At 36.3% G+C, this 13,035-nt stretch overlaps 1 protein-coding gene across 7 annotated transcripts in view; it reads right to left on the bottom strand.

Moving 5' to 3' along the window:
* QKI (QKI, KH domain containing RNA binding) overlaps window positions 1-13,035 on the bottom strand; it is a 156,710-nt gene that overhangs the window by 83,325 nt on the left and 60,350 nt on the right. For all 7 annotated transcript variants that reach the window (XM_080341360.1, XM_080341361.1, XM_080341359.1 and 4 more), the window contains exon 3: window positions 12,744-12,860. In XM_080341360.1, the coding sequence (XP_080197486.1) occupies window positions 12,744-12,860 (117 nt within the window). The remainder of the gene's footprint in view (window positions 1-12,743; window positions 12,861-13,035) is intronic.

The following is a 13,035-nucleotide window of genomic DNA, read 5'->3' as shown; positions in this document are numbered from 1 at the left end:
AATGGGGTTTGGCATTCCAATCCTTTAGCAACATCTGATTGCCAGGGAAGCATTAATCATTTCTGTACACAAGCAAGATTAAACTATCCAGGTATTCATTTTAAAAAATACTCCAAACTGTACAGAGCAGTGCCAGAGTTGGCATTAATGTGCTAGGGGTCCCATCTTTCAAAATCCTGCTTCTTCCTTATTCAAGACATACATCTAATTGCTGAAGTGAACTGCAACTTTCCCACAGAACGGACCAGGTGCTGTCAGCACTTCTTTCCTTACACTTCCAAGCATCACCACAGCAAAAACATTCTGCACCAATAAACTAAGGTACATGATCACACTAAGGGAAAAAAAAAGTTTACCTATGCCCAAATCTCAGGATCTGTCGTCCAGAGTTTTAAGATCCTACAGATAGAAAAAGAACAGGCATTTTGACATGGAAAAATGCAGAAGCCAAAGAGAAAAAATACTGAGAACTAAAAGACCATGTTCATGCTTTGGGCAGGATTTTGGAAACTATTCCCAGAGCTCCAGACTGTGGAAATGACACATGTACAACGCAGACCATATCAAGAGAGGACAGCAGAATAGAAACACATCTTTTCAGCTTTTCATTCATAACACTGGAGCATGATTTTCCTGACTATCAAGCTGGAAGAAGTTTTCTTAAGATAAACTGATATCACTAGTTTTAAAACAAACAAACAAAAAAAAATATCCAACACCACAATACCAACACTAAAAGAACATCATTTCAAAAAACCTCCAAATAATTTAATAACCCAACACCAAAACATCCACTGCCTTTTTGCCTCCGCAAAACGTTATCCTCACTGGGAACAGTCATACCAAGCTTGTACCCTGGCATATGGTCAGAGAAGTGTAGGGAAAGACTGGGAAAAAAGTAACATCTACACCAGACTTACTAACCACAGAAAATTTTTTTTTACAATTTACATTAGTATTACATCAAAGCACTTGTATGTACTCACTGGCCACATCCCAGATCATGTCCCATGACTCATTCCTCATGCCACATCCATCAATTACCTACAGAAACCTCCAGTCAGGTCCCATGCAACTTCGGTATCTGCTCTCCACACACCTTCGCACCCTCTGCATCTCTGCAAAAGCTAATACATTCAGAGTTCACACTCCTATAACTTCGAGGCAAGTAAACAGTGCAAATTCACCAATTGCCCTGACCCTTGGGAAATATTTTTATGTTATTTTTGCTGTTGGATTTTTTTCTTCCCTTTCAGACAGTCTTCTGAATGTTAAATGATTTTAATTGTTAATTAGTAGTATGAGAAGTCTGTCATTGATTTGTCTTATGCCTCATGTTATCTTCCTTGACTGAATTACTCATGTCCCCCAGCTGCAGAACTGTTTTAACTCCCCTGTTTATATCATTCACTACCTTCATGCCAATATGTAAAGTGTTGCTAGAAACCAAAACTGAGTTTAGTGCACTTCCACAGCATCTCAGTATTTTCAGGGGATAAAGGAAGCACCATGGAAATTAACCTTCATTTTTTTAGAATTATTTATAAAGCACGTGACAATTCAGAAGGTCAGTGAGGACCAAGATGAAAACAGACAACCAGAGGAGATCTCCTTAAGGAACTAAGAGGAACCATATGTCAATGCAAGGAAAATAAACATAACTTAGGAAATAAGGCAGAAGTTCGTGAGAGAAGACCAAAAAAAACTGACCAAGTTCAAAACAAAAGGAACAGAATCATTAAGAGAGACAAAGATATCCATGATCTTACAAAGATTCAAAGAGAAAAAAATTTCCCATAGCTCTTGCTATGAAAATATAACTACTCTGTAAATTATTTTGGATTGTGCACTATACTCCCATGCATATGTTAATTCTACAGAAATATTAGTTCTTCCCACATTAAAACATCCTTGTGCTTCTCAGCAATTCTGTTGCAAATCAATGACATTTTTTACCAGCTAGACACCTCTTCCCTGTACTTATTCTATCCATTCTCATCAAGTTTTCTGCATAATTCTATAACATCCTCTAATGAAAGCCACCAAGAATTAGGTATTCCCGTTGTTTTCTTACAGCCATAGTCTTCACGCTACTTCAACTGCCAGTTATTCCATTCGGTCAGGCACACATGAGCTATTCCCTGAATAAAATCCCTATTTTGCAGATTTTACTTCCCACATCCAAAAATCACCTAATGTTTTCTTCATTTCAGGTTATTGATGTTAGAGGACAAGATTTTGGTTGTCTCACAGAATATGGTACTGAATTGATTTATGACGCAAATTACATTCAAGATTTACTCACATTAACAAATCTGCCAAGCAGGCACGAAGACTGCGTGTTGTGTGTGTTCCATATCAACTTTGCAGCACTTAACAATCAAATCAGATAATTTACAAAGAATGTCAGATTCCATTAAGTTAAACAGTCTCCCAATGAGTTCAGTACCAGCCACTGCTAAGTGTTCTGCTAACATAAGAGTAGAAAGCTTTCTTTAACAGAAAAACAGATTCGTGTACCTGGTCTTAACAAACATTTGAGGTTTTTATCCCTTCATACAGGTCCTCAACACATACTTCAAATTGAGTTATTACTTTTAAACACGTTTTAAGATATATTCACAGTGTGTATGCACTTCAGTGAGTCCTACATTCATCAAAACATTCCTCATTTACTGCCCAAGCAAATGTGAAAAATGGGAATAATTAGAAGACAGAAGCTGGTAATTATTCTCAGAAAAGGCTAATAAAAATGTGTAATTGTCTGTCAATAAATCCCTCTGTATATCTGGAAAGAGTAAAGACCAACAATAAAATCTTGCAACTATAGCTGGATAATGCAGTAAGGATACTATCCCACTGTATACCCCTTAACATCTACACAGTGACTTGAATTTCATTCATAAGCTCAATATACTGTACTGCAGGCCATTCCTAGCAAAAGGGTAACCTGTGATTAATAAGGTCTATTTTAATCCAAGTCAAGGTAAGACAGGCTAACAGAGAGCCAGCAGATCTGAGAAAAGTGGAAAACTGTCACCACCTAAAAACAAGTTTAAATGGCAAACCACTCAGACATTTGAGGAATTACAATTTGTGATTATCACAGAGCTGACTTTTCCAAGTTGAAAAGGCATCCAGTAAACACTACAGATCACTTGTCTCTATCTGGAAAACAATAAAGTAGCAGAAAGTCAAATATCTCTATCTTCTAAATGTTCATGAGTAATTTAAGTATTTAGTTTCAGCAATAGTGGTATCTTGTTTTGTGCTTACTCTTTCGCTCCTATCAGTCTCAATAGAATTGCTAAATCTGACCCCAAGGAGCCACATCCAAGACAGTAAACAACGACGTGTATTCTACCTGCGAGCAGCACCCCCCAAAATATGGAAAACCGATACCTACTAGGGAAACAAAGAGGCACGCTGCTTTCCTTCCTGGATCAACAGGTGCCGCCCCCATACCTCCATTCAGCAGGTGCAATCTTCGGGTAGGATGGGGAAATTCGTGTGAGCCTCAAACTAAGTATGGTCTTTCCCACACAGAAATCCAAGAACAGTTTCACGATACTCAGCAAACACACTCAAAATGCAATCCCGAATACAAATTATTTCTGGTAAGCAAGCTTATAATAGCACAACATTAATTCTTTAAAAAGTTCCAAAGAAGCCAAACACAAAATCATCCACTGAAGGGCATCCCAAGAGATTAAGGTTACAGCCTTGAAAAATCTAGAATCCAGTTTAGTGGTGCTGATAAATAAGAACAGCGGTAACATCTGCAAAACCACTAGTTGTCCTTCAAAGCATATCATGAAGATGCGGAAATATCACTGAATCTATCATTTGTGGAATCTCATAAAGAATCAATTCCCTCATTTTAATATTAGATAACGCTTCACCACTACTACTCCAGCAAGAGAAGATTAAAATTTTAAGAAATCATAACTGGACGTAAGAACACCCACACCATGTTAAAAAAAAGTCTCACCTGGTTCAGTAACTTGTTTCATCTTTTTCTGCTGAATAAGTGTGGAAAAACTTTCAGGTTACAGTAGATTTTCCTTATTTAAACTATTCACTTATTTCACTACTTTGCTAGACAAAGTAAAATGTAGATAGATGTTTGCAGACAATTTTGTCAATACCTCAAAACAACTCAGTAAGAATTGCCCCCAAGCCTTTCAAAACTTCTATTCAAATGCCAGATTCAAACAGCTGTGAGCTGTATGTAGCCTTCTCAACTTTTTATAACATGATTAACACCCTCGGTGCTTCCCACCTAACAAAAGCTTAGGAGTAATTTTGCAGACAGACAGTTTCTACCATGGTGCAGATTAAGATGAGTCATTTACTGTTCAACAGACAGAATTCCAATTTATAAAAATGCTTCAAGATTCCCTTGATATACTTTTTCCACTACACTTCATGCTACTTTTCAAGATAATCTAGATACTCTTGCCTCTTGATCATACTCACAGGAAAGTGACAGAAAAACACACAGAAAGTAAAGTATAGTTTAAGTTGGCTTCTACCAGCATGGCTTTGATTATACTCCTTCAGTCTACAGTTTCCAGTGTCTTTAACAAAATACTTCCTTGATGCCATTAAATTAGTTATTTCCATAACCAGTTAACTATTTACCAATTTAAGTGCTGTCAGAGCAAAGTGACATATAATCACGTTTTGATATTAAAGCTAATCAGAGTCAAAGGGTTCAGCTACTTTTCACGTTACATAAGAAAAGGCGTCTTAATAGCGTAAAAATCTGCTCAAAGCTGCAATTTTGTGTTGAGCACATGCAGAAATATACCAAATCTATACTGGACACATAGAGTATGTAGCCAATAAAAAGCAAAAGTACGTATTAAATAAATCTATCTAAAAGATGCATTGCATCGGACACATCTCAGTAATATTTTTTGAGAGACTAATATTGCTTTGCAGTAATTCTTAAGGCCCTAAGGCACCTAAAGTTTTCTGTTCTTCAAAATAAAATCATTCTGCTCTTGAAAGAGCATTCCTCAGACCATTAAGTGAAAAGCCTTTTGCAATAAATTACTCCAAATAAGAAGTATTTGTCAAATCTTATATAAATGTTCAGGAAAACATTCCCTTGTAAACTTCACAGACCCATACATAACTAAGCTAATTGTGCCTATGCTGTATTCTTCACTACTGTCAGTGTGAACTGACCATTTTTTACTTAAAGAAAAGATGTATGCAGGTAAGATTGCAACGATGATACTCTAGAGACTCTGGACTACAAAACCCCCATAAACAGGCTTAAAAGCTTTCCGTCAGAGGTAATTCAAGAAATAACATCTGTTACCTTCCACACTGCTGCCTTTTGGATTTCCTGAAGTACAGTTTCTAATAGACAGCCTTTAGCATTTAGTTATGTAATTTAACCAGTAACTTACCACGAGGAATTTTTCTTTTTTTTTTTTTTTTTTTCCCCCCACTGTTAGCTAATAGTGTAAATTCTTAATCTCTTCAGAGGGTCACTGCTCCCAGAATACCAGGAATATTAATATTAATAATAATAATAATAATAATAATAATAATAATAAATTATTATTAACAACAGCAACAACAATATCCAGCTTTTTAACCTCCTGCATTCAAAATAAGTGGTTACAAATGCAATAAAGATTTTAAAATCAGAAAAACCTATCTTTAAGTACTCACTACTGAAAAAATACTACCTTACAAGGAGCCAAAATTATCTGCATTACATCTTATGTTTTACAATGAGTCCTCTAAGAAGGAAAAGTGATATCAGCCACCAAGTATATTCTTAAATGTGCTTGGATTCTAACCTAGAGGATTTTTCTTCACCACACAGCTACATCTGAATCCTCATACAGCTTAATAAGGTACATTCTGCACTGTATATAAAGATGGCAGTTATGATATGCTAAATACCTAAGTTCTGCAGTACCTTTATATGAATACGACTTTTTTGTTTGAAGTTAGTTTAAGAATAAAAGGCCAATTACTACAGTGATTAAAAAACAAGTATGAAGAAAGCCTCCCGAGTTTGATGGATCAGTTTGAGAAATCAAACTCAATGCAGGCACGCATACTTATGAGAAATTGTGTTTAGTGGAAATGTAACTGTAGAAGATGCTAGACAATGAACTTAATTGTTCCTTAAATACTGCATTCTGAATGTCTTAAGTAATTCTCTATTACAAGTTTATAACCTGAATGCAGTAGATACAGGAACATGCCATACAGGTAATAGCTCAATCTCAGCTGAGCGGCCTGCTCATAAAATGACTTTTAATGAGTAGTCACAGAAGCTGACAGCAGTTACCAGTGGACGTAACCATCCGTTTGGCAGCCTCTCAAACAGACAAGTTGCAGCTTTCATGTGCAACGGAAGTTAACAAAACATCATCCATGAGATCCAACATGCTGAACCACCACTCCACACTACCTCAGCCAGCAAGTTTCTGGTAAGTAAAAGTCAATTCATTTTAACAAATAGTATGCTTAATGATGGTTATTGAACAAGGGATACTGATAGTTATAGTTCTACATGTAGAAATAAGCATCTCACCTCCAGAAACCCCATGGGCATTGTCAGAAAGGGACATATGTGTGCGTGCGTGTGTGTGTGTGTGTGTGTGTGTGTGTGTGTTAGTTAAGAGGACAGTCAGTCTGGTGATGTATTATTTCTATGTAGTTGCTTTTCACTTTAACATGCCGACATCCCCAATGACTTAAAACTTTTTTTTTTTTCCTGTTATTCCTAATGTTACTAACAAATATTCAAACCCTGCCTTTTCAGCTAGTTACAGAAGTAATTTTAAATTGCTATTCCAAACTGTGGTCATGATTTCTCAAAACAGATATATCAAATTGTCAAACAGAAGCAGCATGCTTGTGTGTAGAGGGAGACTGAAGAGGTAACAGGCCTGAGCCATGCAATTTATTCCCAGAAGACAAGAATAATGATGGCTGGTCAACTCCTTCATTCTGAAACAAAGAACAACTTTACCATTTGCTACCATATGCTAAATATATTCTGTTTCAACATATGTTTCAGCACCATAGCTTTGTTATTTGTTCACACATAGTACTTTTCACCGAATGTGAATGTTGAGCATTCTGTAATTAGGGTAGCAATAATAGGGCTTGTTTAACAAGATGCACTACCGGGTGCATATTATTTAATGTCGGTAACTCTACTTTATAAGCTAAACTGAATATTTGTTAAGACTTTCCACTCGAAATCAAAGCATATCTGACAGCCTTTCAGAGACTAAAAGGTATTAAAATATTACAAATATATAATATTTCAATTCTATACAGCATATAGACATAGTAAAATATCCTGATCACAAGACAGTTAAATCTTTCCACTCTAACCTTTTCCTCAGGCTTTGCATAGGTACCAAGGATAACTTTTTAATTCCTTTTTAGCCTTACTATAAAAAAAACCATACCACACTGGAGAGTCCAAATAAATGGAATTATCTGTTTACTGTGATAACTCTGTACCAGCCAAAGGTCAAGACAGCTAGTAATGGAGAGCCTGACTTTCATGAAACCTTAAGTAATTTCTGCTTGTGAGGTGAAAAGTCATGTAGGAACGAGGAAGCTGTAGGTCAGGAATCACAAACCAATTCAAACGATCTAATATGTAGCAAGGTCCAACAGATTTGAAGCTGTTGCAGTGGATGAAGGCAGAGTTGTTCAAATTTAGAACTGCATAGCTGTGTGCCTTTCTCTTTCAAATAACCAATTATGAGAAAAAAAGTTCTGCATATCATAATGAGATGCTTCCACGTAAAGTAAAAACAAATGATGCCCCCTCCTCACACATTGTTCTAGAGAAGATTCTTGGCAAAAAGAAATAGGAAAAAACAATGTAGTTGAGCAAGACTGCCAGAAGCCAGCAGCCTGATGCCATAAAGCTTCACATCCCTCTAAGTGAGACAATGGCAGTCAATGTGTTCAAGATCAGAGATGTGACTCCCTATGGGTGTGTCAATGTTTTAGAGAATTCATGTAAGACAAGGGAAATGACAAAAAACAATGTTTTGTTCATCCATCATCAGACAGTCTTCCCTTTTTTAAAGCAGTATTCTTTGATTGGTCTGAAAATAGCTAGTTTTCCTCACTACCAAATGAGAAGTGCATTCAGACTAAGCAAAAAATGTCTTGGTCCTAATAAAGTCACATATTCATTAGCTTTTGATGAATGCCTGCAACCCCTCTCCCCTCCTCAATAATCATCTTCAAGTACCTCCAGGCTCTAATCATAATATTCTCAGTAATTAAGGTTTTGATTTTAAATTTGTCTAAAGCTGCCTAGAGAGACATTCAGATTACCAGCTGAGCCTCAGATACAAATGATGTGAGGATCCCCTTGCTTTCTGGGGGAAATCTGTCAGCAAGTTTCAAGATTTGATGCTAGTTCAAGTGATTTGGCCATGTGACAAAGTTTTCTAATTCATTACTTCTGTTCATAGGCATGAACTGGAGTAAAATTTTCTACAGAGCAAATCCAGATGGTTTGTTTTCCAGCATGTCAGTCTTTGTATTTTCTCTTGGATTCTGCAACCACCAGCAAGGTAGGAAGAAAAAAAGCTGATGGACAGTTTACTTCAGGTGATGGTATTTAGTACCATGCAGCTGTCACATTACAGTTTGACACTGGTTTAGTAATTAATTCCTTCTCACATTGTACTTACAAAATATACATACAAATTAACCTGCATTTCAGAGCAATCCAGTCAAAAACTGGAAAGAACTTGAATACTCACTTTTCTAAATAACGTTGACCCTAGATGAAAGGTAAGGATAACCTAACCTTCCGTGCAAGAATGCTATTTATTACTTCCATATTTTACACTTTGATGTGCATTAGCATTTTGAAGTAGAACCTGCAAAGAGAAGAGTCCCTGGAGAAAATAAAAGGTGGTTATCATTAAAAGGTACTGACTGCCAAGGAAGCTGGTCATCTTGCACTGCAAGACTATGGAGTTCATCTGTAAGTATAATTTATCTGGAAAAGAGGCAAGAGTCAATAACAAGAAGTGTACTTAGTCCCCACACTGCTAAGTGCCAGTTGTTCTTACTTTAGTCTGTGATCACCATGTCCCAAATATGGCTTCCAGTTTTTTATTTTTAGAAGAAACATCTTATTGAGAAGCAACACAAACAGTACCATAATAAATTATTACAAAAATCTTCTTACTGTAGCAACAATGGTATAGCAACAAAAAGTCCCATCTGAAAAAGCTGAACTACTGACTAATACTAGTCACCTCAGGAAAGCAAAAGAGCTATAGAAAGATTAGGAACAGATTTTATCACAAAAATTATTTGGTACTCAACACTGGTTTACAACCAATATTATATTACTTGGTATTCAAATATACTATTATATGACTCAAATATATTAGATGATTTAATATTCAACACTAACTGCAGTATTATCTCATGAAATCATCAATGGTCAAGAACTCTGTTTTCCAAATATATCAAACAGACAACTTAGAGGATGTAATGGGCATTAAAGTGCTGACTGGATCATTTTGTGGCTTTCAATGTATATGAAGTTATAGCTGATCTGCCATACAGAACTTGTCCTTGTTGAAGACAACATGCCTTCCCTTACTGAACTTCAAAAAAAAAAAAAGGTGATTTGTACCCAGAAGGTCTCAGCTCCTCTACATTTTTTTCTCGAAGACAAAACTCCAGTAACTCACACTGCCTATTCTTCTTCGAATGACTGGAAAAAAAAAAAACTTGGAGAGTGGGGAAAATGAGTCCAAAAATACCACTTCCCCAGACAGTAAACCTGCCCAAGCTATCTGGAGAGATGGCTCCCCAAAGGAGAAGACAGGTTCTGAAGCACAGTGAGAGGAGGTCGTAGGCACTAAACCTAACAGCAATCTAGACAACCTGTCCTAGGTGACCCTGCTTGAGAAGGGATGTTAGAAAACCTACAGAAGCCACTTCCACCATTCTGTGATTCTCTAACAGACATTTCACAAATGCCAATACCTGCATGAGTGTTGAATAGATAGGTCAGAACACATGCTGGTGACCATCAAAATAGTAGAGAATGTGTTTATCCTAGCTGACAGTAACAAAGGACCTGGTGCATACACGTGTACTACACCAGCCGGTGGTGCCTAAGTGCCTGCCCTGCTGATAGCACAGGAACAGAAATGCTGCAGTAGCCACACATAACTTCGGGGGCGCCTCATATAAAAAGCATTCAAAGAACGAAGGCTGTAACAAAAATGTAGTTAGTCACACCCTGGGAAATGGCTACCATACCCCACGTGGAACTCATTGGGCCACCTTGCTTTCTGTTCATGCTTATACGAACAAGCAGGACAAGGAAGAGATGGAGCAGGGGGATTAGGATATGTGGGCCAGGGAACACACAGCAATTTCCTGAAATCTGAAATAATCATTATTCTTTTAAGTGCTTTATATGAAAGGGTCTGCAAATGAAACATTTACAGGAGAATGGGTGTCTTCAGGAAAAAAAAAAAAAAGTCCTCAGATGCAGGTTTTTTCCTTCTTTTTATACTACAGTAGCTATTTGCAAATATAGCTAACACAACTAAGTGTGCTTTTCCACAGCACCACTGTTAATGACCGTCTTAAATATACATACATTCACTACTAACAGCGAGACATTATTTCTGGACCATTAAGCTTGGGGCCTCAATCTGTACCTACAAGCCTTCTGAAGAACAGATGCCTAAATGTTTTAGCTCATGATACCTATGAACATAAATGAACCAGAACTAACATTTTTATTCAGAAAAGAGTTACATAACCTAAGTCCTGATGAGCTGTCCTGACCTACAATTACCATTCCTAAAACAAAGAGGGAGCAGCAATGAATTTAAAGTCTGCTCACAAATCAAGGAAAGAATGGTATTAGTTTTAAAAAGACATTGTATTTTTACCAATATGTTTAAACAGCAAAAAGGTGAATAAACTTTTCAGTACTCATTCTAAGATATCGGTACTTCTCTTCAGAAATCATAGTTGAAGAATTCATTCGTTGCAAACTACATTTTAGTATATTCCACAAAAATGAAGATTTACTTTGTTATACATGTAATCAGAAGCCTTAACATCTAATTAATCTACCAGCCAAAACCTGCTAGCTTTCAAGAACAGATTGAATACTCTTCTTTTATAAAAACTAGGTGAAGTTTGCGAACTCTTCGAGGGAATAAATATTTTCAGTAAATCTCCTGCTCCATAGTATCTTTTTTTTTTTTTAAACAATGACAGAACATGTAAAAAATTGACTACTATTAATAGTTACAAGCAAAGCTATGTAATTAAAACTGTTTGCATATTAGCAAGCACATGCTTTGCTTCAAAATATCACATCTACACACACAATTTGGTATGTTGGGTGAAGTTTTAATACTCAAGAAATTTCAATGTCTCCTACTCGCTCCCCCACCCATTTACAGGAGATCAGTATTTCAAAATCCTATACACAAAAATATCTACAAGTTCTGTTTACCCATTTACAGTTTAAAACCCCATAACAGTAGGACTCATATGCTAGATGTCTGCCCAGCGAAGAGGTAGAAGAAATTTAGGACAAACTATAATGCATTTAAAAAAATAAACCTTCATAAATCAATCATTTAAGACAATTTCACCCTCTCACTTTTACAAAACCTAGCCAACTAAAAACTCCCTAGATTTAGAATAGATCTTTGCTCAATAGCTAGCAATCTAAACATCCATAATAGCTACAGGTAGAATAAGAGAAAGGGTGGTGACAGTATTGCAGCAGATTTCGAAAACAAGAGGAATCAAATGAAGTTTGAAAGCAACACAGTCATAACCTCTGGCAAGTCTGAAATTTTTAAATGGGTAAACATTAGCTTTCTATTTTAATTCTTATGTGTTAAATATGTATTGATAGAATGTATTGTGTAGCTGATCAGATAAAGAAGGGGTTTTCTACAGAAAGAACCAAAATAAATAATACTTATGGGAACAAAGAGGGAAAGAATACTGTTAAGTGCACATTTCAAAACTGCAGTGGAGATACTGGTGCAACTTTAGCAGTACTAAGCACAGGTGGAGAGAAATAGCTAGAAAATAAACCTGCAAAAATAAATTACTTCCAGGAGTTACCACCAGAGGAACTTGACATTCAGGATGGCTCAATCTTGAGAAGTGTAGTTTCCCCGTTTATATGGGCAGAGCATGTATGTTACAGGACAGGGCAATGAACGGCCGTAATTACATTACAGCTCCATCTGAACACAAAACAAATCCAGAAGCACAGGGCTTCTTGGTTCACTCAGACAGAATTCACTTCCAGAAATACATGAAACATTTTTTTCCAACCCACACTACTTGCACAAATCACTACTTTGGTATTTCAATACAAGAAAGTTATTAACAACACCTTTAAGGTTAACAGCTCTTCCTCAGAAAAATACATTCAAGTTCAATTTTTGCCTTTACCTTGTGAAACATGACACAATTAGAAGTTAGCTATTACTGAAGAATACTTTATAATTGCTAGTTAGACTCCTATTATGGAGCATGCACATTTAATTTCTTTAGGGTAGTTTGTGTTATTTACTAAGTCTGTAAAAAACATTAGATGATGAAAAAGCATATATAAGAACACAGCAAATAAGAATAAGAAAGACATGAGCTTACCCTCTGTTAGGAATAAAACTATGCATCTGAAACTACACTACTTTTCAATAGCTTACCTTCTTTTTGTCCCTCATTGAGCCCTTCCCTCGGACCATTATCTTGCATCCTGTTTCTGCCTCAAGCTGTTTAGCTGTTAGTCCTCTTGGCCCAAGGATTCTTCCAACAAAGTTAAACTGTAAAGAAAAAAAATTGTCTATTAGAGCATGTAAACAAAATTAATTTAAAATGTAACTAGATGTATGTATTTCTGTCTCTAAAAAACAACTGTTTGTTGGTTTGGAACACTACACTAAATACCTAAGGTTAAAGATTAATTTAAGTGCTATTTTCATACATAGGGTACCTATG

Source organism: Nesoenas mayeri, assembly GCF_963082525.1.
Source record: "Nesoenas mayeri genome assembly, chromosome: 3".
NCBI lineage: Eukaryota > Metazoa > Chordata > Aves > Columbiformes > Columbidae > Nesoenas > Nesoenas mayeri.
This window is presented reverse-complemented; position numbering and strand designations above follow the sequence as displayed.